A 21444-nucleotide genomic window follows, 5' to 3' on the forward strand; every position below is an offset into this window, starting at 1 on the left:
GTGAAGAAGGAATTTGTTTTACCTGTCCTGAATATTCTAACATTCAGCTTCCTTGCATGACCACAACATCTAGTGAGAAACCTTTCTCCATGCAAAGCATGATTTTATAAACTTCTATCCCGTCGCCCCTGACATGCCTTTTTCTGCAAACTCCAAAGTCGCAGACGCTGCAACCTTTCTTCACAGTGGGGTCGCGCCAACCCCCCTTGATCAGAGCGCTGTGGCGCTTGGTTTCCTGCTTCCAGGCTTCATCTGCAATAAGAGGAAACCTTGGCCTCTGGAAGAAGAGGAAACCTTATCAGGAAGAGCCTTTGCTGTGGTCCAGAGTCTTCTGCTGTCCTGATGTCTTACACCAGGCACAATGAGTCATCCACTTTGCCTAGTATCTCTGGGACCGAGAAGAGCTTTCAGCATCACCCGATCCTTTTGGCTGGCAGAATCTCGGACGTCACATTGTGAATAATAAGTGGTTTATCACTGAGCTACGGCCCACCCCATCATCATTATTATAGATGAGATACACCCCAATAAATAACTGCATTTATTTCTCAGCAAGGCGATTGCTTTACAGCATCTCTGCAAGGCCGGTCAATAATCTTCTCATTCTGCAAAAGGCAATGATTTTGCAGGGCCTGCCCACCCCCAGGGTGGTCTCTTCCCTTGGGGGTCTTCTGTCCACCCACAGCGCTGAGCCAGGGATTCCCGCCCTCTTCAGCCGTCTCCAGGGCAAAAGAGGAGAGGGCTTTCTTCACTCTAAGCTGCGCATAGAAGAATGTCAAGAGCCATAGTGTCATCTATCCAGACTCCCCCCTATGCAAGGATTTGAGAGCCCAGACCTCTTTTGCATCCAACCACTCTAAGCTCAGGTCCTGTGATCCGGAGATAGACATTGCTGGTAGGGCAGAAGGCAGGGAGGCCAACATTAGGTGGCGCCAGAGAGCCGACAAATTACGTTTTGCGGTGTACAAGGACAAAAGTGATAGCCAGAGCCACCTGCGAGTCTGGTCGTAGGAAGGCAGGGAGATGGAGGCTGCCTTCAGTGAGGGTGGGGGGACAATGACTGCCCCCCATTCATCTTAATGGACTGGGCTGTGCTGCTGAGCTCCTTTTAACCCCAGGGTGGCTGTATCCCTGACCATTGGTCATGCTGGCTGGGACTGATGGGTTCTGGAGTCTGAGAACATCTGGAAGGCCAAAGTGCCCCCCCCCCCCGCAATTTCTAACTAGAGCTGTCAGGGTTCTGGTTGTACATCTGGGTTTAGAAATTCTTAGCTTTCCTAGCAAGTTTATGGTACGGGAAATTCGGATCAGGGAATGTCTAGGCTCCTAGACAAGGGTCAGCAAACCTTTTCAGCAGAGGGCCAGTCCACTGTCCCTCAGACCTTGTGGGGGGCCAGACTGTATTTTGGAGGGGGGTGGTGGAAAGAACCAATTCCTATGCCCCATAAGTAACCCAGAGATGTATTTTAAATAAAAGCACACATTCTACTCGTGTAAAAACGCCAGACAGGCCCCACAAATAACCCAGAAATGCATTTTAAATAAAAGGGCACATTCTACTCATGTAAAAACAAACTGATTCCAGAACCGTCCGCGGACCGGATTTAGAAGGCGATTGGGCTGGATCCGGCCCCCAGGCCTTAGTTTGCCTATCCATGCTCTTAGGACATTCCCCACTCAGAGCACTCTGGTGTGATCTTCCCAACTCTTTAAGAAAGCATTAGAAGTTGGTGTTGTATAAGCGCAGCGCTTTGTTCCTGCCATCCATCATTATTTAAGGCTGCAACCCAATTAGAGGCATTTTTAATTGCTTAATCATATGAGCTGGAGCCGATTAATCAAATAAGTTATCGATTAAATTAGCATACATTTGCATCTGGGCGTTTCTGAAGCCCTGAACTTGATTTCCTTTGTTTTCATCATCTTTACAAGAAGAGCGGTTGTCCCAACTGAAGAGAAAACGCAGAATGCCTCCTTTAAGGCAATCTCCAAAGGAATAGTTGGTTAAAGTCACCACCCACCATACCTTTAGCGCACATTCCCACCCCAAAGAATTCTGGGAACTGTAGTTCACCCCTCCCAGAGCTATGATTCCCAGCACCCTTAACAAACCACAATTCCTAGGATTCTTCAGTTGGGGGGAGGCAGCCATGTGCTTTAACTGGATTGCTGTGTTCAAGAAAGAGTCTTCTCACAGCTTAGAAGCTAAGAAATTAATTTTGTTAAAATTATACGTATTCTGAACTAGACTTGTTGGTCGCTTACAACACATTGTTGACTTACAACCCTTTTAAGAACATTATGCCATTTTTTTAAAAAAAGAATTATACAAATATTGCAAATTTCATAAAGACTCCATCATGCAAAAATTGGCTGGCTCTGGTTTGTTCCCAGGTGAAAAATTTACTTGAAATAAACGGACAGTGACCAGGCTAATAGCAAAAGCCCTTTAATGAATGAGATATTATAGTGACCGCTAGCTGGACCAATCTTACAGGAAAAAGAAAGATAGGTCGATGTCACAGGTGCTGGTTTTAATACTTTTCACAGCCAGGGAGCCACCCCTGACTCTTAATTACGCGTAAAAGTCTTAAAACCATTAATTGCCTCTACTTACAAAGGAACATACCTAAGGACATTCTCGAATTAATTCAAAAACAGGTCTGGCCATCTAGTCTGGAAAGGCAGTCTTGGGAGACACTTTTATTTACAAAAGGGATGTTTGAGCAGCATTTGAATTTCCTTGTATTTTGAAAGGGTGGGGAATATTGGTGTTGACTGGCTTTTTTCCTGGGTCTGTTCTGTTCCATCTCCCGTCAATTTCACATAATCCTTCCTGCTCGTTATGGGATGTCAGCGCTTGATATGATTGCAACATAATCCACCTTGCTAGTCTACTTTTGCCAAAGAAGCGATTGAACTGCACCTGAGTTTCCTGGAAAACCTAAAGGAGGACAAAAACTTGGTTTTATTTATTTAGATTTTTTTTTTTAAATTGTATTGTGTTATTAAAAACCTTAATAAAATTGGGGGGGGGGGGAGGTAAATAAAACCTAAAGGCCAGAGCTATGGGACGACCTTGGGCCGTTCTTCTGAATGATGTTATGATCTTTTCCTGCCATTGTGAAATTTTAGCACCCCATTCTATCTCTGCTGTTTCCCTAAGAGAAGTTGGGGTCCCTGGCAGATCTCCCAGACAGCTTAGCTTCTGCAAAGCTATTCTATCTATTTGACTAGTTTCAATGAAGTGAAGAGGAAATAAAACCATCCATATTGTGTAGCGATTCTTGGACTACCTTCTGTCTGTGTGGTTCACCTGCCTGCCTGGGATTCCTTGGCATGTTTGGGGAAAATGGGGTTTTGGGTTAGGAAGACCTTTTACGAAGCACAGACATGCCCTTTATAGGGAAGGTGTGCAAATGTTGGGAAATATCTCAGTGCAGGTAGATTTGCTTCTCAGTTTCCGGTCCAAGCTATCAGGATTCATCTCCTGAAGTTTAGCTCCTAATCAGCACTACCTGCTTCCATGTAAACTCCTCGTCTTTCAGTCAGGTGAAAATACAAATATTTTTTTATAAAAAGCCCATCACCCCAATGAGACACGAATCTTTTCAAATCTGCAGTTGGCAACACCTTTTTTTCCTAGCCGAGCAAATATTGTTCAATCCATTCATCTAAAGGAGCAATTAAAAAAACAAACCCCGCCGAAACTTGCTTTTTTGAATTAATTATTATTAGTCACTTTGAAGAGTTCCATTTCAGAGTGGGGAGGAGAGAGTGGGCAGGACGCAACATATAGTAGAAATTAAAGGGAGAGAAACGAAGAAGAAAAAAAGGAATTTCTTCCAGGGCTGCAGACAGAACCCAGCGTTGCCTCTCTTCCCCACTATCCTTCCTGGGGAACCCAGGCGTCCCGGGCCCTGCCTGGAAGGGGTTAAGCGCGCGCCCCCTCCCTCTTTGGAAATGCACTCCCCCCCCCGCTGTTCTTAATTGCAGCTTCCCTGTTGCCGTGGCAACCGTGATCGACGGAGCGAGGCAGGCGCAGGGGGAGAGGAATAAAAAAATAGAGCGCGGAGAGACAGAGAGAGAAAGGAAAAAAGCAATGGAAGGAGGGAGCAGGCGAGCGGCGAAAGCACCTGCTCGCCGGCCTGCAGGAAGGGGCGGGGAAACTACAACTCCCAGGCGCCTTTGCGCCACCCACCAGCAGCCGGCTTCTGCATCCTTGCCACTCTTCCTCTTCCTCCATTTGTGATTTGTTTTTTATTTTATTATTATTATTTTGCATGCTTTAAACTAAAAATTTAAATTAAAAAAATATGCATCGCTTGGTCTCCCTTTAAGCCCCGGTTTGCAAAGTGCACTGATTTGCCTCTTTGCGTTATTTTTGCAGCGCATTCTTCTCGCTTTCTGTGCATTCTTCTGGCCGGCGATCCTCTCTGCCGGGCGTCGACATGGCGTCGGGCTCCGATGGCGGCGAGGAGGCGGCGGCGGAGTCTCCGGACTCCCCGGTCGGGAAAGGTCAGTCGGAGGCGCAGAGGAGAAACCCCGCCGCCAGGGGGCGCTGCTGCTGCGCGACCTGCAGTCGGCTGGCAGTGGAGGGCGTCGGTAGGGGGCGGTGTGGGGCAAAGGCAAAGGCCATTGGGGAGGGAGAATGCGGGGTGCAAAGTGGGTATTGTTTTATGGGGGGATAAATCTGACAGCCACCCCCAAGCGGGGCCAGATTAAGGCATGCTGCAGGACCAGTGCCATAGAAGCTAAACAAACTACAGTGGTACCTCGGGTTAAGTACTTAATTCGTTCTGGAGGTCCGTACTTAACCTGAAACTGTTCTTAACCTGAAGCACCACTTTAGCTAATGGGGCCTCCTGCTGCTGCCGCACCACCGGAGCACAATTTCTGTTCTCATCCTGAAGCAAACTACTTAACCTGAAGCACTATTTCTGGGTTAGCGGAGTCTGTAACCTGAAGCATCTGTAACCTGAAGCGTATGTAACCCGAGTTATCACTGTATAAGCTAAACAAGCTATAGCTTAGGGCCCCACTCTCTTGGGGAACCCCGAAAAATTTAAAGGAAAAAAACCAACTGGATGTACTTTCCAAAATATAAGATAAAAAACAAATAAAACAAAACCCACATACAGCAACAGTGTTTTGTGGCTTTAGATACCTATGAGGTCCATAAATGACCATATAGCATATATTCAACACAAAAAACGACGACAATTTCTTGCTGACAAAGCGCAGCTGGACAAATAAAGGGCCCCATTGCCTTCAGTAGCTGAGGGCCTCATCAAACCTAAATTTGGCCCTGTGAAGGACCCTAACCTATGTCACATTTATTAGGACCCCATAGTTATGTCTCTGTGCAATTGTTGAGAAATATAAACTAGAGCCCCCAGAGCATTGCCAGGAAAAAGTGCATAGAATGTAAAGAGTCCTACTTGAGGCTCCGAGGGGAGGATGAGTAGCATAGGGATTACCTTGTCGTAACCCGCCCTGGGAACTTCAGGTGAAAGGCAGGCAATAAACTGAACAAAATATAGCATTAAAAGATGCTTAAAATTAATTATGGTACTGGCACAAGAATGGGGAGGAGGAGATCCTAAAATTTATGTTCTGTGTCAAAGGCCAGGGTAAAGAGCCGTCGGCTAATTTCTACTCAATGGGGGTATAAATGTAATAATGCAGATTTTGACCAGCCCACCGTTGTTTAGAAAATTAATGAATTAAAAATCAGGGCTTAGGGCGGCCATTAAGAGAATGGCTGTCCGAGTGCCTTTGCTTGGCAAGCGATGACCTCCCCCTCTTCTCCAAAACCTCCGGTTTGAGAAATTTTTTTCAGGTCAAGGGAGTAGCTGCCTGGCAGGTAAGACTTGAGCCTACTTTAGAAAAAAAATTCAAAAATTAAGCTTTCAGAAAAGGATGGGGCCGATGCAGAATTGTGTCAGGGAATGTGTGGGGTGGGGAAATCGTATTTTTATATTTATGTACATATATATATAGGCTGCATTGGAATTAATTCGCTGCTGCTCCCTTGTACAGATTCCGCCTCGGGCTCCATTGAGGTGGAGCAGAAGTTCCTTTTCGGGCCTGACGCCGTGCAGAAGCTGGAGGCGCTGGGCGCGATGCCGGAAGCCAGCGTCTCCTTCCGCGACCGGTACTACGACATTCCCGACTGGCGCCTCACGCTAGCAGATCATTGGCTCCGGCAGCGCGAAGGGGCTGGCTGGGAGCTAAAATTCCCCCTGCGGCCACTAGAGGGCGCCGCCACTAGCCAGGGGCAGCAGAACCTTCCGGAACCGCCAGCTGGAGCCCGGAGCCACGAGCCGCAGCACCCGCTTCAGCCACCAGAGGGAGCTGGCAGGACACACCTGGCCACGCAATACCAGGAAGTGACCTGCCCCCGAGACATCGTGGCCCGCGTCTGTGGCCTGCTGGGCGTGGACCCGGCCGCGGGTTGGCAGAGCAACGTGGCCAGAGCCGTGGAGGAGCTGGGCCTGCAGGAGTTTGCCAGCTTCGTCACCCGGCGGTGCAAATACCGCCTGGCCAGCCTCCACCTGACGGTGGATCTCGACGAGATGGACTTTGGCTATGCCGTGGGAGAGGTGGAGGCAATGGTTTTGCGGGAGCAGGAAGTTCCAGAGGCTCTGGAGAGGATACAGGAGCTGGGAAGTCGGCTGGGTGAGGAGTTTGACCCAGGAAGTGCCCTCTTAAGCCAAAGGGGGCCCGTCTAGCCCAGCTTCCTGTTCTCAGTGGCCCATCAAATGCCACCCATTGATGCCCACAGATAGGGCAACATCAGTGCCCTCCCCAATCACAATTCCCAGCAGAGCCATTGTGGCTCCACGAATTTGTCCGATCCTCTTCCAAAAGCACCTAAGGGCCTCGCAAATACTGTATTTTTTGCTCTATAAGACTCACTTTTTCCCTCCTAAAAAGTAAGGGGAAATGTTTGTGCGTCTTATGGAGCGAATGCAGGCTGCGCAGCTATCCCAGAAGCCAGAACAGCAAGAGGGATTGCTGCTTTCACTGCGCAGCGATCCCTCTTGCTGTTCTGGCTTCTGAGATTCAGAATATTTTTTTTCTTGTTTTCCTCCTCCAAAAACTAGGTGCGTCTTGTGGTCTGGTGCGTCTTATAGAGCAAAAAATACGGTGGTTTAGTGGCAGATTCAGAAATGCAGGGTCCCCTCTGTGAAAGTCACAGCTTCTAAGATCATACCATAATCTTGTGATTATAATCGGGGGGTGCATCGCAACAATGGGTGCAGATCTCCGCACATTGCCTTCTAAGCTAGATCTACTGTTTTCTGGGCACAGGCGGACCATTTGGAGTGCTCCAAAACTTTCTTCCAGGGTGGCTCGAGTGGTGTATTCCGTGAGGTTCCATTGTACGCAACAGAATCAGCCTGGATAGTTCGGTCGGTCGGAGCGCGGTGCTGAGAACGCCAAGGTTTCAGGTTCGATCCCCGTATGGGACAGCTACAAATTCGGGCTGGACTAGATGATCCTTAGGGTCTCTTCTGAGTCTGTGATAAACTTGCACACAGGATACAGAACAGCTCCTTGTGCGCTTTCTGCAGAGTGACCCTAGGAGCCTATCCTCAGGGGCGAAAAAACTCTGTTTTCATGCTTCTAGCGTGGCTGTAAGACACTGGAGATGGGGTTCCTCACTTTGGGAGGGCCTGATTAACGAGGCTTTTCTCCCTCTTCTTAAGCACCCCTCCCCCCAAAAAAAATTTAAGTACAAAATACAAACAAGAACTGCTTGATGCTTAGTCCTCTACATTCCAAGGATGTTTGGATAGGTTTGTAATTCCTTCTGGGTCTCGCCCTGCTACCGAATTAACGTTCTCCTCTCTTTCTGTCTCCCCGGCAGGCCTGGATATGAAATCCCCGATTCCTGGCAAGATGTCTGTCTACCTGCTTAAATTCAGACCATCACACTACGAGGCCCTCATGAGAGCTAGGTCGCTGAGGAAAGTGAGAGCTGCAACGGATGAGGAGGGGAACTGACTGGGGCTGGAGAAACGGGGCTGGGGGCTACGCTTCGGGCAAGAAAGGAAGTCCGCTACCTGAGCCGAGAGGACAATTCGGACCACGTTCCTCCCACCCACCCCTCCTTTCTTCCCCCTCTGCCAAACCATCCAACTCCACCCAACATCTGGAATGGCTTTTGACACCCCGCAGCAGTCGGGAGCCTTGCGTGACATCACAGCAGGTCAGCCAATAGCAGCTGGGCCTGGGCAGAGGGGCTCCCTGCTGCGAAACAGCCAGCCGTTTGCCCTGTTACACAAGAACGGAGAATGCGTTGAGAAGAAATTTATTCACGCTGAAAGCTCAAAGGCTGTTCGATGGAGAGCGGCAGGGGGCAGGTTTGAGAGATGGGGGTGAGGGGAGGGAGAAAGGAAGTAGGAGGGGTACGCAGTGTGGCCTCGCTCAAGCTGGAACACACCCACAACCCAGGGGCTTGGGGCTGCCCCATCTGGAGGGTGCCACATATTGTGGCTCTGCGGAACTCACTGCCCTTGCATAGTGTAACAGCGCCCCACAGAATGCTAAGGCCCTGGAGTGGTTCTTGAACCCTGGAGTGGTTCTTGCACTACTCTCAGTGTGCATCAACCGCAGCGTTGCTATCGCTGGGGCCAGCCAGCGTCTGGAGGGGAGGTTTGTTGGACCTACCAGCAGTACAGCCAGAGGTGAAAAAACCAAATCCAGCAATGAAGAGGGATAGCTGGTGTTTGTGTTTGTTTTTGTTAAAGAGGGCTTTCCCCCTCCACCCCCCAACCCACTCTTTATCTCCATCGATTTCCATTTAGTCTCGCTCAGTTGTTGTGGAGTTTCCCCCATCTGGCTGATCAATTGAATTGATCTGCTAGCAGCTGGGAGTGAGGAGGGAGAAAGTGGGCTGGCTGAGACGGGGATTCCCCTTCTCCCTCCCGCCTCCCTCTTTCGGAAATCCCACTTTGGATCCGGCGAGAGAGGCACCCTCTGCCCTTCCGCCTGTGCAAAAGGGGAGCACCCTTGGGTGTTGATATTTGGGGCAACCCACCTGGAGCAAAGACGCCACCTGGTGGTGGGATGGTGTCATTGCAAGGGTTTTTCTCCACCCCACCCCTTCCCTTCCCTCGGAGTGGAGTGCATTTTAGGGGGACCGTCAAGGAGGGAGGGGTACAGTGGGCCGCTCAGTCTTCATTTCCAGGCAGCCTCGGGGAATGAGTTGATTTCCTTGATCTGTTGCACCAGCACTCCAGAGGGCGGAGTGTAGGCAAGTCGTAACCTCATGCGGAGCGGGAGCTGGAATCAGAAAGGGATAAGACTTACTTGATGCTGGGTGTGTAATCTCTGCTTGCAAACATTAAAAGCTGCATTCTGCGAAACAGAAAACTCTGGATTCGATGCTGTGGAAACCCCAGCGTTCATTCCTTTTTTACGAGAGCTAAGCCACTAGTCCTTAGTGTTGGCTGGAAGAGCGAGGGCGACGTGTGTTGTGTTAAATGGGGAAAGAGAGTGAATTTGGGCGGCTGAGACTGCTGGAGAGTACCCTCCTTGAAGGAACAGGAAGTGACATCACCCTGGTGTCTGTTATGCTAACCAAGGTGAAGACAACCCGCGAGGGCAGAGGAGGAAGTGACATCACCGCTGTCTTTGTGATGTGGGAGTGTGACGGTGCCACTTCCTGTTTTCAGCGGGAAACATCCTTCGGATGCTGCCGACAGAAGTGGCCCGCAGGAAGCTTAAGCAATAGAGTCTCTGCACGTCGCTTTACAGGAGTAGAGGAAGTGATGTCACCACCTTGCTTTAACTGATGGCCAGGCAGGAAATGACATCGCTGCTAAGATCACAGGTTAATTCCCACTCCCTGGCCACACGTATATCCCTCCTCTCACCCTGCTTACCTTTTTGGGGTTCAATACTCGGATGAGCTGGATGATGGGGGGCCCACCCTCGCCTGGGACTGTAGAGCCACTCGGGGCCAACAGCTCCACTTGAAAGGACTGTCAGAAGAGGAGCAGGCAAAAGTCCAAACAATGTGTATCATTTAAAAAAAAAAAAAGAAATAAGTTGTTGACCCCTGCAAAACCCAGGGCTGTTTCCCTTCCTGCTTTCTCCCCTCCCTGCCCTGTAAAAGGATTTCATTTACAATTTAAAACATTATGGCTGACAGCATTATCCCTTTGTCTAATCCTCTTTTAAACCCTCCTTCAAGTTGGCCATCACTGCCTCCTGTGGCAGTGAGTTCCATAGTTCGTGTAAAGAATTACCGTATTTTTTGCTCTATAACACTCACTTTTTCCCTCCTAAAAAGTAAGGGGAAATGTGTGTGCGTCTTATGGAGCGAATGCAGGCTGCACAGCTATCCCAGAAGCCAGAACAGCAAGAGGGATCGCTGCTTTTGCTGCGCAGCAATCCCTCTTGCTGTTCTGGCTTCTGAGATTCAGAATATTTTTTTTCTTGTTTTCCTCCTCCAAAAACTAGGTGCGTCTTATGGTCTGGTGCGTCTTATGGAGCGAAAAATACGGTGCTTCCTTTTGCCTGGCCAGAAACCCTTGGCTGGGTGACCCTGTTGGCCTCTGGCACTAGGAGGAGCATAAAGGAGGCTGCCCCACTTCTTAAGAACATCAGTAGATTTTCTTGGCAGCTGGGTGAGGCCAAAGGGGGTTCCCATCTATCCCAGCATCCTCGTCTCCCAGGGGCCCAGCGGACGCCCCACTGAGGAAGCCCACAAGCAAGACCCCACGGCCGCAGTAGTCGTCCTCAGTTGTGATTCCCGGCAACTCATATTCAGAAGCATCGCTGCCTCTGGCTGTGGAGAGGGAGCATGGCTGCTGTGTCTCATAGCCTCCTCTGCGTCCTCTCCCAACCCTCTTCTAAAGCCACCCGAGGCCTCACCTTGGGGACGGCCACTTGCAGACAAAACCCGGCGACGTCGTGGGGGGTCCTGTTGGAGACGGTGGCCGTGATGAGCAGCAGCGTGGGCTCCAGCGGTGGCCGCTCCATGGAAAATTCGACCAGCAGGCCGTCTTGTTCGTACGCAACCATGCGGGCGATGGCGGAGGCTGCGGGGAGGGAAGAGCGGCCAGCTAAGTCTAGCTCCCCCTGGCCAACCACCCTGTGAGGTACAGAAAGTCCCCAGAGCCATGCCAAGCCAGGGCACACCTGAGCATGTGCAAAGGGCCTTGCCCTCGCCTGAGTAACCCCAGGCAGCGTACACAGGATTGGCACTGTGACCTTCCAGCTCAGAGGCTGTGGCTTTTGGGTCTCCCTGGAGGAAGAGGACTCTCTTGACCATTCACAATAATATGTGGCCCACATGGCTAAGCAGGGAGCAGCCTGGTCTCTTCTGTATTTTTCTCTGGAAATGCTGTGAGCGCAATTCATAGAAGGGGTTTCATTGGACCCTGTAGCTTTCCCTTTGTTGCATTACTCAAAAGAAAGCAGCTTTCAATAATAATAATAATAATAGTAATAATAATAATAAGTGCTATTTTTCTAGGAAAAAAGGAGCCGAACTCACCACAAACACCTCCCTCCTTCTCTTAGAATGGCAATGATGCCCACCTGTAAATGCCGGAACTGAGTTCCAGCTGAAAAAAGCCCTAATAATAATATTAATTATTATTATTTCTTATTCCCTGCCCACCTGACTGGGTTACCTCAGCCACTCTGGGCGGCTCCCAACAGAATATTAAAACAGGATAACATATCAAACATTAAAAGCTTCCCTGAACAGGGCTGCCTTCAGATGTCTTAGAAGACAGGTAGCTGCTTATTTCCTTCACATCTGGTGGGAGGGTGTTCCACAGGGCGGGTACCACCACCGAGAAGGCCCTCTGCCTAGTTCCCTGTAACCTCACTTCTCGCAGGGAGGGAACCGCCAGAAGGCCCTCGGAGCTGGACCTCAGTGTCCGGGCGAACAATGGGGGTGGAGATGCTCCTTCAGGTATACAGGTATATTTTAGTGCTCATTGTTAAAACAGAACAAGAGCGCTATAGCTGTTGTTAAAGAGGGGGCAGTGCTTTTGCTCAGAAACACCCATGTGAGATGGAGCTCTCCTCACTTTATTTCTTCTGTCCTGAAGACCCCCAGAGGGCAGTGATGGAATGAAAGGATATTGGGGGGTGGGCTTGTCCTTTGCAGACTCGCCTAAAAGGGTCTTGTCAAGAATCGAGCTGCAAAAAGCAACCCCACCAGCAAAGAGCTCTTAGGTCAACATACCTGGGGCTTTCAGATCGCCAAGGAAATCGAGGAAGGATTCCACTGCCGGGGTGCTGGGCTGGGCTGGAGGAGGATCTGCGGGGCCTCCAATGAGATCCAAAAGATCAGAGACCTACAGGGGAAGCAAGGGAGTGTTGAAGAGGAGATGGCGAGGGGGGGGGGGGATTCCCACCGCGGGGCACCAGTGCAGAGAGCTCTGGCAAAGGCATGCAGTGATAATCTGGGAAAGGAGAGGCAACAGAAACAGCACAGCCACTGCCAGGGGGGGCACATTAAAATAGGGCTGTGGGTATTCATACCACTTTAAAATTGCTGAAAGTCTTGGTGGGTCATTTAGTATTTTTTCCGCCAGTGGATTAACCATTTTTATGTTCTGTGCTAGATGTGGAAGCAAGCCAGTCAGCTGGGAGGCATATAAACAATAAAACCATTATATAATAATAATAATAATAATAATAATAATAATAATTATTATTATTATTATTATTATTATTATTATTATTATTTATTATTTATACCCCACCCATCTGGCTGAGTTTCCCCAGCCACTCTGGGCAGCTCCTAATCAAGTGTTAAAAACAGTACAGCATTAAATATTAAAAACTTCCCTGAACAGGGCTGCCTTAAGATGTCTTCTGAATGTCAGGTAGTTGTTTATCTCTTTGACATCTGATGGGAGGGCGTTCCACAGGGTGGGCGCCACTACTGAGAAGGCCCTCTGCCTGGTTCCCTGTAACCTCACTTCTCGCAGGGAGGGAACCGCCAGAAGGCCCTCAGTGCTGGACCTCAGGGTCTGGGCTGAACGATGGGGGTGGAGACGCTCCTTCAGGTATACTGGGCCAAGGCCCTTTAGGGCTTTAAAGGTCAGCACCAACACTTTGAATCGTGCTCGGAAACGTACTGGGAGCCAATGCAGATCTCTCAGAACAATTTAAAATGGATTAATTAAATATTTCTGCCACGGACTGCGTGAATGAAGCTCACGGGTCACAGGTGCTACATGAGCTGCACTTTAGAAATGCCTCCTTTAAAAATCAAGGCTTGTGTTCAGGTTTCACCCCACCAACCCAATTTGGTTCCATTTCAGCCTTTCTGTGGTGAAGCAACAAGCTCACTGATTTGTGTAAAGAAAGAGCCGAGATGATACAGGATTCCGGTTTGTAAAAGGAGGTAGGTCAAACTAACAGCTGGGCTCTTCGAAATCCAGCATTATGCTTGGGTTCTGCTGTGGTGCTGCCAGTCTAGGGGAAGCCAAGATTGGCCAGCTCTGAAAACCAAATCCTTATTTGGAATTGGTAATCCTGGATTACGCGCTGCTCCCCGCTCCAAAATGTCACCTTGCCGTCAAGTTCGGGGTTTGCCCTGCTCCCAAGTGCCCCCTGGTGCCAACCGTTTGGCAAAGTAATTCCCCACCTGGCCAGAGTCCTGTTGCTGGATGTCGCTGCGTGCTGGCGCCACCTCCAGGATTTGAGGGGCAGCAGCGGCCTCTCTTCCATTCTGCTCTTTTTCACTTCCTTCCTCAGTGTAGCCAGTTTTGTCGACTAAGGGCATCTTCTCCAGGATGGATGCTCTGGCAGGAAGAAAGGGAAAAAATTGAGAGATACAGGCCTTTTGTGGGGATTTATTTGGCAAGAGCCTAGGACTTGCCGATCAGGAGGTCGGCGGTTCGAATCCCTGCGACGGGGTGAGCTCCCGTTGCTCGGTCCCAGCTCCTGCCAACCTAGCAATTCAAAAGCCCGTCAAGGTGCAAGTAGATAAATAGGTACCACTTCAGCAGGAAGGTAAACGGTGTTTCTGTGCGCTGCTCTGGTTCGCCAGAAGCAGCTTAGTCATGCTGGCCACATGACCCGGAAGCTGTACGCTGGCTCCCTCGGCCAGTAAAGCGAGATGAGCGCCGCAACCCCAGAGTCGGCCACGACTGGACCTGATGGTCAGGGGTCCCTTTACCTTTACTTGGCAAGAGAGTGGGGAAGCAGGGTAGGAGAGAGATTTTATCTGCCGGTGACTTGGCTCGGCTGTTTCCGCCGTCAACCCTCCTCATCCATCCTATGACCTGGGTGTCAGGAATAAAGGTTTCCAAACCAGATTTGGGTCCTGGCTTCCCGTGAGCACCCACAAAGAACATTTGCAAAGATTGTCAAGGTAGAAGGCTGTTCGGAGCAAAGTTTTCAGCGCTAGAACTTGGACAGGGTGAAATGGGAAAGCTAGCTAAAAAATGGGTGTTGTGTGAATGGAAGGGCCCACACAGGAGGTCAGAATATGCAGAGCACCCAAGAACGAGAGCAGTTTCAGGCACCCATCTTTGCCAAGAGTACCTGAGGTGGTCGTACTTCCGGAAGAGGGCATTGTACTCGACCGCCCGCTGCTGGAGCTCCACGTCGTGGCAGCTGCAGTAAATGGAAACCAGGCTCCGGATCCGACTTCTCAGAGCGGACGGGGTGGGGAAAAAGAATTGAGGGGAAGAGGTTATGAGCTGCCTCTGCTTCGGGTAGAGAAACAGGACGCAGGATGAGGCGGGAAATATTACAGAGGCAAATCAATTCAAAAGGCCTCGCAGGATGGTCCGACCCTTGCCACTGCTACACCCTCCCAATCATAGAGTCGTAGGATTGTAGAGTTGGAAGGGAACCCAGGGGTCATCTAGCCCAACCCGCCTGCAACGCAGGAAATCGCGGAATCCCTGACAGATGGCCCATCCAACCTCTGTTTCCAAAACCTGCAATGAAGGAGAGCCCACTGCCTTCTGGGGGAGTCCCTTCCCCTGTCAAACGGCTCTTGCCGTCAGAAGGCTCATCCTTATGTTTTAAGTCAGAATCTCCTTGGCATTTGAATTCCGTCGGTTCCCAAAGATCACCAATGTTTTAATGTTTAATGGACTATTGTATTTTAATATTTTGTTGGAAGCTGCCCAGAGTGGCTGGGGAAACCCAGCCAGATCATAGAATCATAGAATCATAGAGTTGGAAGAGACCACAAGGGCCATCGAGTCCAACCCCCTGCCAAGCAGGAAACACCATCAGAGCACTCCTGACATATGGTTGTCAAGCCTCTGCTTAAAGACCTCCAAAGAAGGAGACTCCACCACACTCCTTGGCAGCAAATTCCACTGTCGAACAGCTCTTACTGTCAGGAAGTTCTTCCTAATGTTTAGGTGGAATCTTCTTTCTTGTAGTTTGGATCCATTGCTCCATGTCCGCTTCTCTGGAGCAGCAGAAAACAACCTTTCTCCCTCCTCTATGTGACATCCTTTTATATATTTGAACATGGCTATCATATCACCCCTTAACCTCCTCTTCTCCAGGCTAAACATGCCCAGCTCCCTTAGCCGTTCCTCATAAGGCATCGTTTCCAGGCCTTTGACCATTTTGGTTGCCCTCCTCTGGACGGGGTATAAATGGGCGGGGTATAAATAATAAATTATGATTATTATGATTATTAGAATTTATATATCGCCCTGAGACCCCTTCACAGAAAAGATCAACTTAAAAACCACAATATATATAATCTAATAAGAACCCAATAACACCTCCCCCACAAAAGACCCACATTTTAAAAGGGCAGAGGATCTGTTGGGTTCTTGGCCCCTCAAGCCCAAACAACGTATTATGCACAAATGCATGTCATAGCAGTCCAATTATCCTTTGAAACAGGAAATGCCTTTTCTAATTATTATTATTATTATAACGTCCGCCCCTGCCCCCGAGGCCTGGCTTAGGAAAGGGGACGTTGAGACTGCGAGCCTAAACCAAGTAGACAACTCTGAACCCCCCAGAGAATCATGGGAACCTTTGTTTGCTAAGGGTGCTGGGAGTTGCAGCTCAAACTACAACTCCCAGGGTTCCACGGGGGAACTGGGTGTGCTTTGCAGGTTATGGTGCGTCCGCGGCCTTAACCCGTGGCGAACCTGCGAGGGTAGGGATGCTGGCTGTGAGCTCACTTGATGTCGCTGCCCTGGAGACGGGTCCCAAGCTTCATGAGGGCGGTGAGGGCATAAGCCCTGGTGCCCGGCAGCGAGAGGTGCGACTGCAGCACTCGCTCCAACATGGAGACCATTTCCTCTGGGTCCACCTGCCGCAGCGGGGGGAAAAGGTGGAGAAAGGAGGAGGAGGTAAAGCCATAATGAAGTGGGGTGTTTTTTTCCCCAGGGTGTGTGAGCAAACTTCCCCCGTTCGATGTTCCCCACAAAATGCCCGCCCTCAGTTTCTGACTCCTCACCTGAGTGGGCTCCACCTCTTCACAGCTGCCGTCCAATAAGAGGTTGCCGTATTCACCGATGCACCAGGTAGCCACTTGGACCAAGGGTTGCTGGGAAGGAAGAGAGAGAGGGAGGGCTGCAGCTGAAAACGCTTAACGTAGGTTAAGCAAGCCTACAAACCTGTACATTTGACGTGCATTTTAATATGCAATTCTGAAGGGTGGATTTCTTTTAGGGGGACTTGTTTTTAATATATAATTTTATGGGTAATTTGAATGTCTTCTACTGGGATCTGCTGCCTCTGCTAACTCTGCTCGCCAACCTTTCACATCCTCTTAAAAAAAAACCTCCCACATTATTTTATTATTATTTATTACATTTATATTTTTCCCCAAGGAGCTCAAGGTAGTGCACGTGATTCTCCTCCCCCACAACAATCCTGTGAAGTAGGTTAGCTAAGAGACAACGACTGGCCCAATGCTGATAAGAGCAGCGTGACGACAGCCTTACATTTCTATTTGTATAGGAAGAAGAACAGCTTAAAGGTTTCAATGCTAAGCATTATAGAAATTCTGTTCAGTTAATAAAAAATGTTGAGTGGAAATCACTTGCAAGTAAGTGGGCACAGGATACATACCCTCACTCTTCTCCTTCTGGTTCTCTATGCCCTGCCCCCCCATCACCCCAATCCCGCACCTGAGAGATATCTTGGGTCAAGGCCTTGTATAGCTGTTGAACCGCATAGCCGTGAAGCTCCTTTGCACCTCCGATGAGGTGGATGAGGTTGGGCACCGCGTCGTCACGTACGTAGGAGCCAGCCTGCAGAGGGTAAAAAGAGGAACCAGGGGTGTGAGCTACGCTTCTTCTCAGAGATACGTCTCTGCCTGGCCCTCCCTTCCCTTAAAAAGGGTTCAACAGATTCCTCCTCCTCCACACAAGCCCAAACGACCAAGGACTCGGCTCTGAAGGCACTCTAAGGAATCTGGGCTGCTATTGGTGGGCTCTACGTGAAGCGTTCTGCTTAAGTGGGGAGGGCCTTGAAACTCACTTTTTCAACACACCTAGAATGGCAGTTTCAATGGGGTGCTGGAAACAGGGAAAGGAAAATAAATACTAAAGCCTGAAAAATGTTCACAGAGGCACAGTAGGGGGTGTTTTGGTTGCCTGAGAATGTCAGCTTTCTGTTTCTCGCCTCTCCCAAATGAAAAAACAAGTTTCTAGTCCAGATGGTCTTGGAGAAGCTTCTTCAAACACAACCCCTTGAGAGAGGAAGGCCCTTCCTTGAGCCACACAGCTTTCCGCTGCTCCCCAAGGATCCTAGCCCCACCCCACCCTCCATCTTACCATGGTCAGAACCTGGAGGATGGTGTCAATGTGCCAACGCTTGCTGGGCGCAAACCTGAAGTGGGCGAGGGAAGAAAACGAGAAGAGCAGGAATGTATTAGACCTATCGCTCCGCCTGAAAGTGCCCCTCACGCTGTCAGGGCATGTCATTTTACGGGGTGGAACGTAATTTCTTCAGGGAGGGAGGGTCTTAAAAATATGTTTTTGGGTGTGAGGAATTCAAATCTGCTATTATTTTTGTGATTGGACAACATTCAGCTTGGCGAATCTACGTTTGACTAGAAAGCACATAAACTGCTTTCTCAGAAAACCAAAGACTTCTGAAAACGTCAGGTAATACTAAATAATAATAAAAATAAACAACAATATTTTTTTAATGTGCTGTATAATGTAAGTGCAAGCTCTCGTTTTTAATTATTTCTGTGCAATTTTACACGCGTTTCACTTACCAAGGAGAACTAAATCATATGAATTTAACCAAGACATCTTTTGAATTCCCAGGTCTTAGGTCACAGAATTGTAGAGCGCCAGGAATCTTTTGCCCGATGACCCTAAGATTAAGAGTCTCTTGTTCTGCCATGAGCGCCCTTCGAGGCGCGAATTCAAAAGCTGCAAAATTCAACATGCGCCCCCCCCCAAAAACCTGCCCTGGATTTCTCTACAACGCCCCCTACGGGCAACGGCCGGACCCGACTCACTTCTCAGCGGCCAGGAATATTCCGGAAGCGCAGTCCGACTTCAGCTCCGGGGCACAGGTTTCCAGGAAAACCAGCAGCTCTTTCGTGGTCGTCCTCACGTTGCTGCCGCTCACCAGGGCCAGGCTCAGCTGCAGGGCTCGCCTGAGGAAGGAGGGAGAAGCGAGCAATTCTCCCGACTCAGAGACATCGTCTCCCGGAGCCTCGGCCCTGTCTTTCCCCCGCGTCTCACCTCTTCACAGTGGGATCCGGGTCGGCCAGGCATTCAAGGACTGTGGCCCGGTGCCTCTGAACGGCACTGTTCTCTTCTTGCAGCAATTTCTGTAGAGATGTTAGAGCCACGTATCTAAAGGGAAGATTCCCCCCGACAAGAGAAAAATAAATCACATCTTGAGAGGCAGAGGAGGAGAGAGCTTAATTCATCACATTTACTGTATTTTTCGCTCTGTAAGACACCCCAGACCATAAGACGCACCTAGTTTTTGGAGGAGGAAAACAAGGAAAAAAATATTCTGAATCTCAGAAGCCAGAACAGCAAGAGGGATCGCTGCGTAGTGAAAGCAGCGATCCCTCTTTCTGTTCTGGCTTCTGGGATAGCTGCGCAGCCTGCACTCGCTCCATAAGACGCACACACATTTCCCCTTACTTTTTAGGAGGGAAAAAGTGAGTCTTATAGAGCAAAAAATACGGTACATCCTGTGTTTCCTTCCAGGCGCTCAGGGCGATTCTTCACCCTTGCTGTTTTATTCTCACAACAACCCTGTGAGCTGGGATAGGCTGAGAGAAGGGCGACTGGGGCCCAAGGCCACCTAGAATGCTTCATAGCCGAGCGGGAATTCGAACCCTGGTCTCCCAGGCCCTCTAACCAGGGAAGCAGCGCAAAGAAGACCGTCCGCAGCCAATAAGTCGGAAGCGTTTCTCCTTGATTCGCTTTAAGATGGAAAGGGGACGCTGCCGGGTGGGAGGCGGGAAACGGGCAACTGTGGCATGGCCAGCCAAAATGGCGGCCGGCGAGGCCCTAAAACAACCTCTGTCAGGGCGGCCGGGAGATCCGAGCAAATCTGAATTAAGCGTGTGGCAAATTAATTTCACGCACTGTTTCACCGGGGAAGAAAAGAAGCGTCGCGCCCCTGAGGATGCATTTTAATAGGCCGAGTTATCGCGCAGCTGCCTCCCATGCGCTGTGGAAAAGGGGTGGCTGCTTGTCTTGAGGGTGGGGGAGATATTTGAGGAATTGCCTCCGTCCCTCATTTCCCCTCAGCCGTGAGGCCATTGGCGGCGGCTCATGAGGGAACCTGAGGGTCTCTGGGTACGCTCCCTCTCCCAGACCGGCGTCTACAGAAAGGGCCTCAAAGAATTAGGAGAAGGGGGCAGATCATGAAGGGGAAACAAGGGGCCTGCAATGGCAGTGAGGAAGGCGAGTTGAGGGTTGTGGCAACGCAGCCCTGTGCGCTGTGGGCCGGTGTGGGTCAGGGGCCAGAGCATTAGACCAGGACCCGGGAGACTAGGATTCAAAAATCCGCTTGAGGCCCCTGATTGCAGACGCCATCTTCCAACATCCTACCCTCTTCTCAAATTTCAGTGTTCCCAAGCTGGAGAAGATGTCAGGCCACAGAACCGAAGAATCATAAAGGGTTCCGAGGGTCATCTAGTCCAACCCCCTGCGATGCAGGAATCGTGACTAGATCCTGCACGGCAGATGCCCTTCCAAGCTCTGCTTAAAAACCTCTGTAGGAACCAAGCGCCACGTTTTAAAAGGAGCCAGGGTGAAACATGTTATATAAGGAGACTCAGCCCCATAATATATTTTCAAAATTCCAACAGGAAAATTTCAGGTGATTGTTGGGCCGGCGTTTCCCCCCAGCTCTATCTGGGTCCTTCCATTGCTTTGTTTGTTTCGTGGGGGTTTCTGTACCTGATATTCCGGTCCTTGTTAAGGAGAAATCGCCCGAGGATATTTATAGCGAGAACCTGGGTGTGGAAAAGAGAAGTGTCCTTAATTCCCCAAATGTACCATTTGTAAGAGCTGAGGGGGCAGAGGAAGAACGGAAAAGCTTCAGAACAAACAGATTCTAGCTTGGGATAGCTGGATGTGGAAGATTTTGGGGCTTGGGGGCCACACTCCCTCAAAAGCAACCTCTCAGGGGCCGCAGACCAGAGGCAGCAAGTGGACAAAAGTGGCTAGAACAACAGATACAGGTCTTATCCTTGTACATGTTGCACCCGAGCCACACAAATCTCAAAGGTTTATGGAAACAGGCGCACAGACCCCAAAGACCTCTCCATCTTCTTTCCAGGTAAGCGAGATTTATCATTGCGGTTCTCCAGACAGGCAGAACGACCCGAGGATGGTGTGGCTTGGGGAGAGGACTTCTGGGGCCAAACAGAGAGGTCTGGAGGGCCGCTTTGATAGCAGGGGCCTGAAGCTCCCACCACCTAGGGGAACGCAAGACAGTTTTGATCGTATGTGGGGTCTAGAAATGGGAAGCGCCATCATCGCGCCGGGAGGCGCCCAGAATATTCCATTTGCACCCAAAGAACCCAACACCCTCCCAAAAGATCTGAGCGCAAGAGGAGCCAAGCAAGGTGCAGGATCAGCCCAGTCCACCTGGCCCGTACGAATCCGCCATACCCGCAGGCCGCTGGTCGAGCGGACGCCCATGATGGTCAGCACCGTCTCGTACAAGATGGCGTTGCCCACGTTCCGCGTTGTCTCCGTGTTGGTGGCCACCTGGGAAGAAGCGGAGGGGTTGGCAGCCTTGCTGGCTTTTGGTGTGGGACGTTCCCCCGCCCCGCTCTCCCCCCGCAGGCCTTCACCTTGGTCTCTTCCTCCCTCTTCACTGACGGCAACCCCCCCTCCCCAAAATGGTACAGCTCTTGCTAACAACAGGTTCTAGGTCATACAATCTAGACCAGGCCTAGCAAAGTTTCAATCGAAACGTGGAGGCTAAATGGACCCCCCGTTTTGTTCATGGTGAAGCGAACTCTGTTCT

At 50.1% G+C, this 21444-nt stretch overlaps 2 protein-coding genes across 5 annotated transcripts in view; one reads left to right on the forward strand and one right to left on the reverse strand.

Annotated features, from left to right (window-relative positions):
* THTPA (thiamine triphosphatase) overlaps positions 1-8478 on the forward strand; it is a 54030-nt gene extending 45552 nt beyond the window's left edge. For 2 of the 3 annotated variants that reach the window (XM_053362916.1, XM_053362915.1), the window contains 3 exons: positions 4391-4518; positions 6043-6681; positions 7877-8478. In XM_053362916.1, the coding sequence (XP_053218891.1) occupies positions 4391-4518; positions 6043-6681; positions 7877-8013 (904 nt within the window). In that variant the 3' untranslated portion in view covers positions 8014-8478. Of the gene's footprint in view, positions 1-4014; positions 4249-4390; positions 4519-6042; positions 6682-7876 lie in introns of those variants that run through there. The other variant, XM_053362917.1, reaches the window with a different exon arrangement.
* Positions 8479-9108: 630 nt separating this feature from the next.
* The window catches only part of AP1G2 (adaptor related protein complex 1 subunit gamma 2), a 29024-nt gene continuing 16688 nt past the window's right edge, over positions 9109-21444 (reverse strand). For both annotated transcript variants that reach the window (XM_053362933.1, XM_053362931.1), the window contains exons 9-22: positions 21084-21182; positions 20367-20422; positions 18684-18797; positions 18455-18595; positions 17757-17811; positions 17109-17231; positions 16433-16522; positions 16155-16285; positions 14533-14637; positions 13631-13787; positions 12218-12329; positions 10891-11057; positions 9897-9995; positions 9109-9294 (exon numbers count right to left, since the gene is read on the reverse strand). In XM_053362933.1, the coding sequence (XP_053218908.1) occupies positions 9190-9294; positions 9897-9995; positions 10891-11057; positions 12218-12329; positions 13631-13787; positions 14533-14637; positions 16155-16285; positions 16433-16522; positions 17109-17231; positions 17757-17811; positions 18455-18595; positions 18684-18797; positions 20367-20422; positions 21084-21182 (1554 nt within the window). In that variant the 3' untranslated portion in view covers positions 9109-9189. The remainder of the gene's footprint in view (positions 9295-9896; positions 9996-10890; positions 11058-12217; positions 12330-13630; positions 13788-14532; positions 14638-16154; positions 16286-16432; positions 16523-17108; positions 17232-17756; positions 17812-18454; positions 18596-18683; positions 18798-20366; positions 20423-21083; positions 21183-21444) is intronic.

The sequence above is a fragment of the Podarcis raffonei genome, chromosome 13, assembly GCF_027172205.1.
Source record: "Podarcis raffonei isolate rPodRaf1 chromosome 13, rPodRaf1.pri, whole genome shotgun sequence".
Lineage (NCBI taxonomy): Eukaryota > Metazoa > Chordata > Lepidosauria > Squamata > Lacertidae > Podarcis > Podarcis raffonei.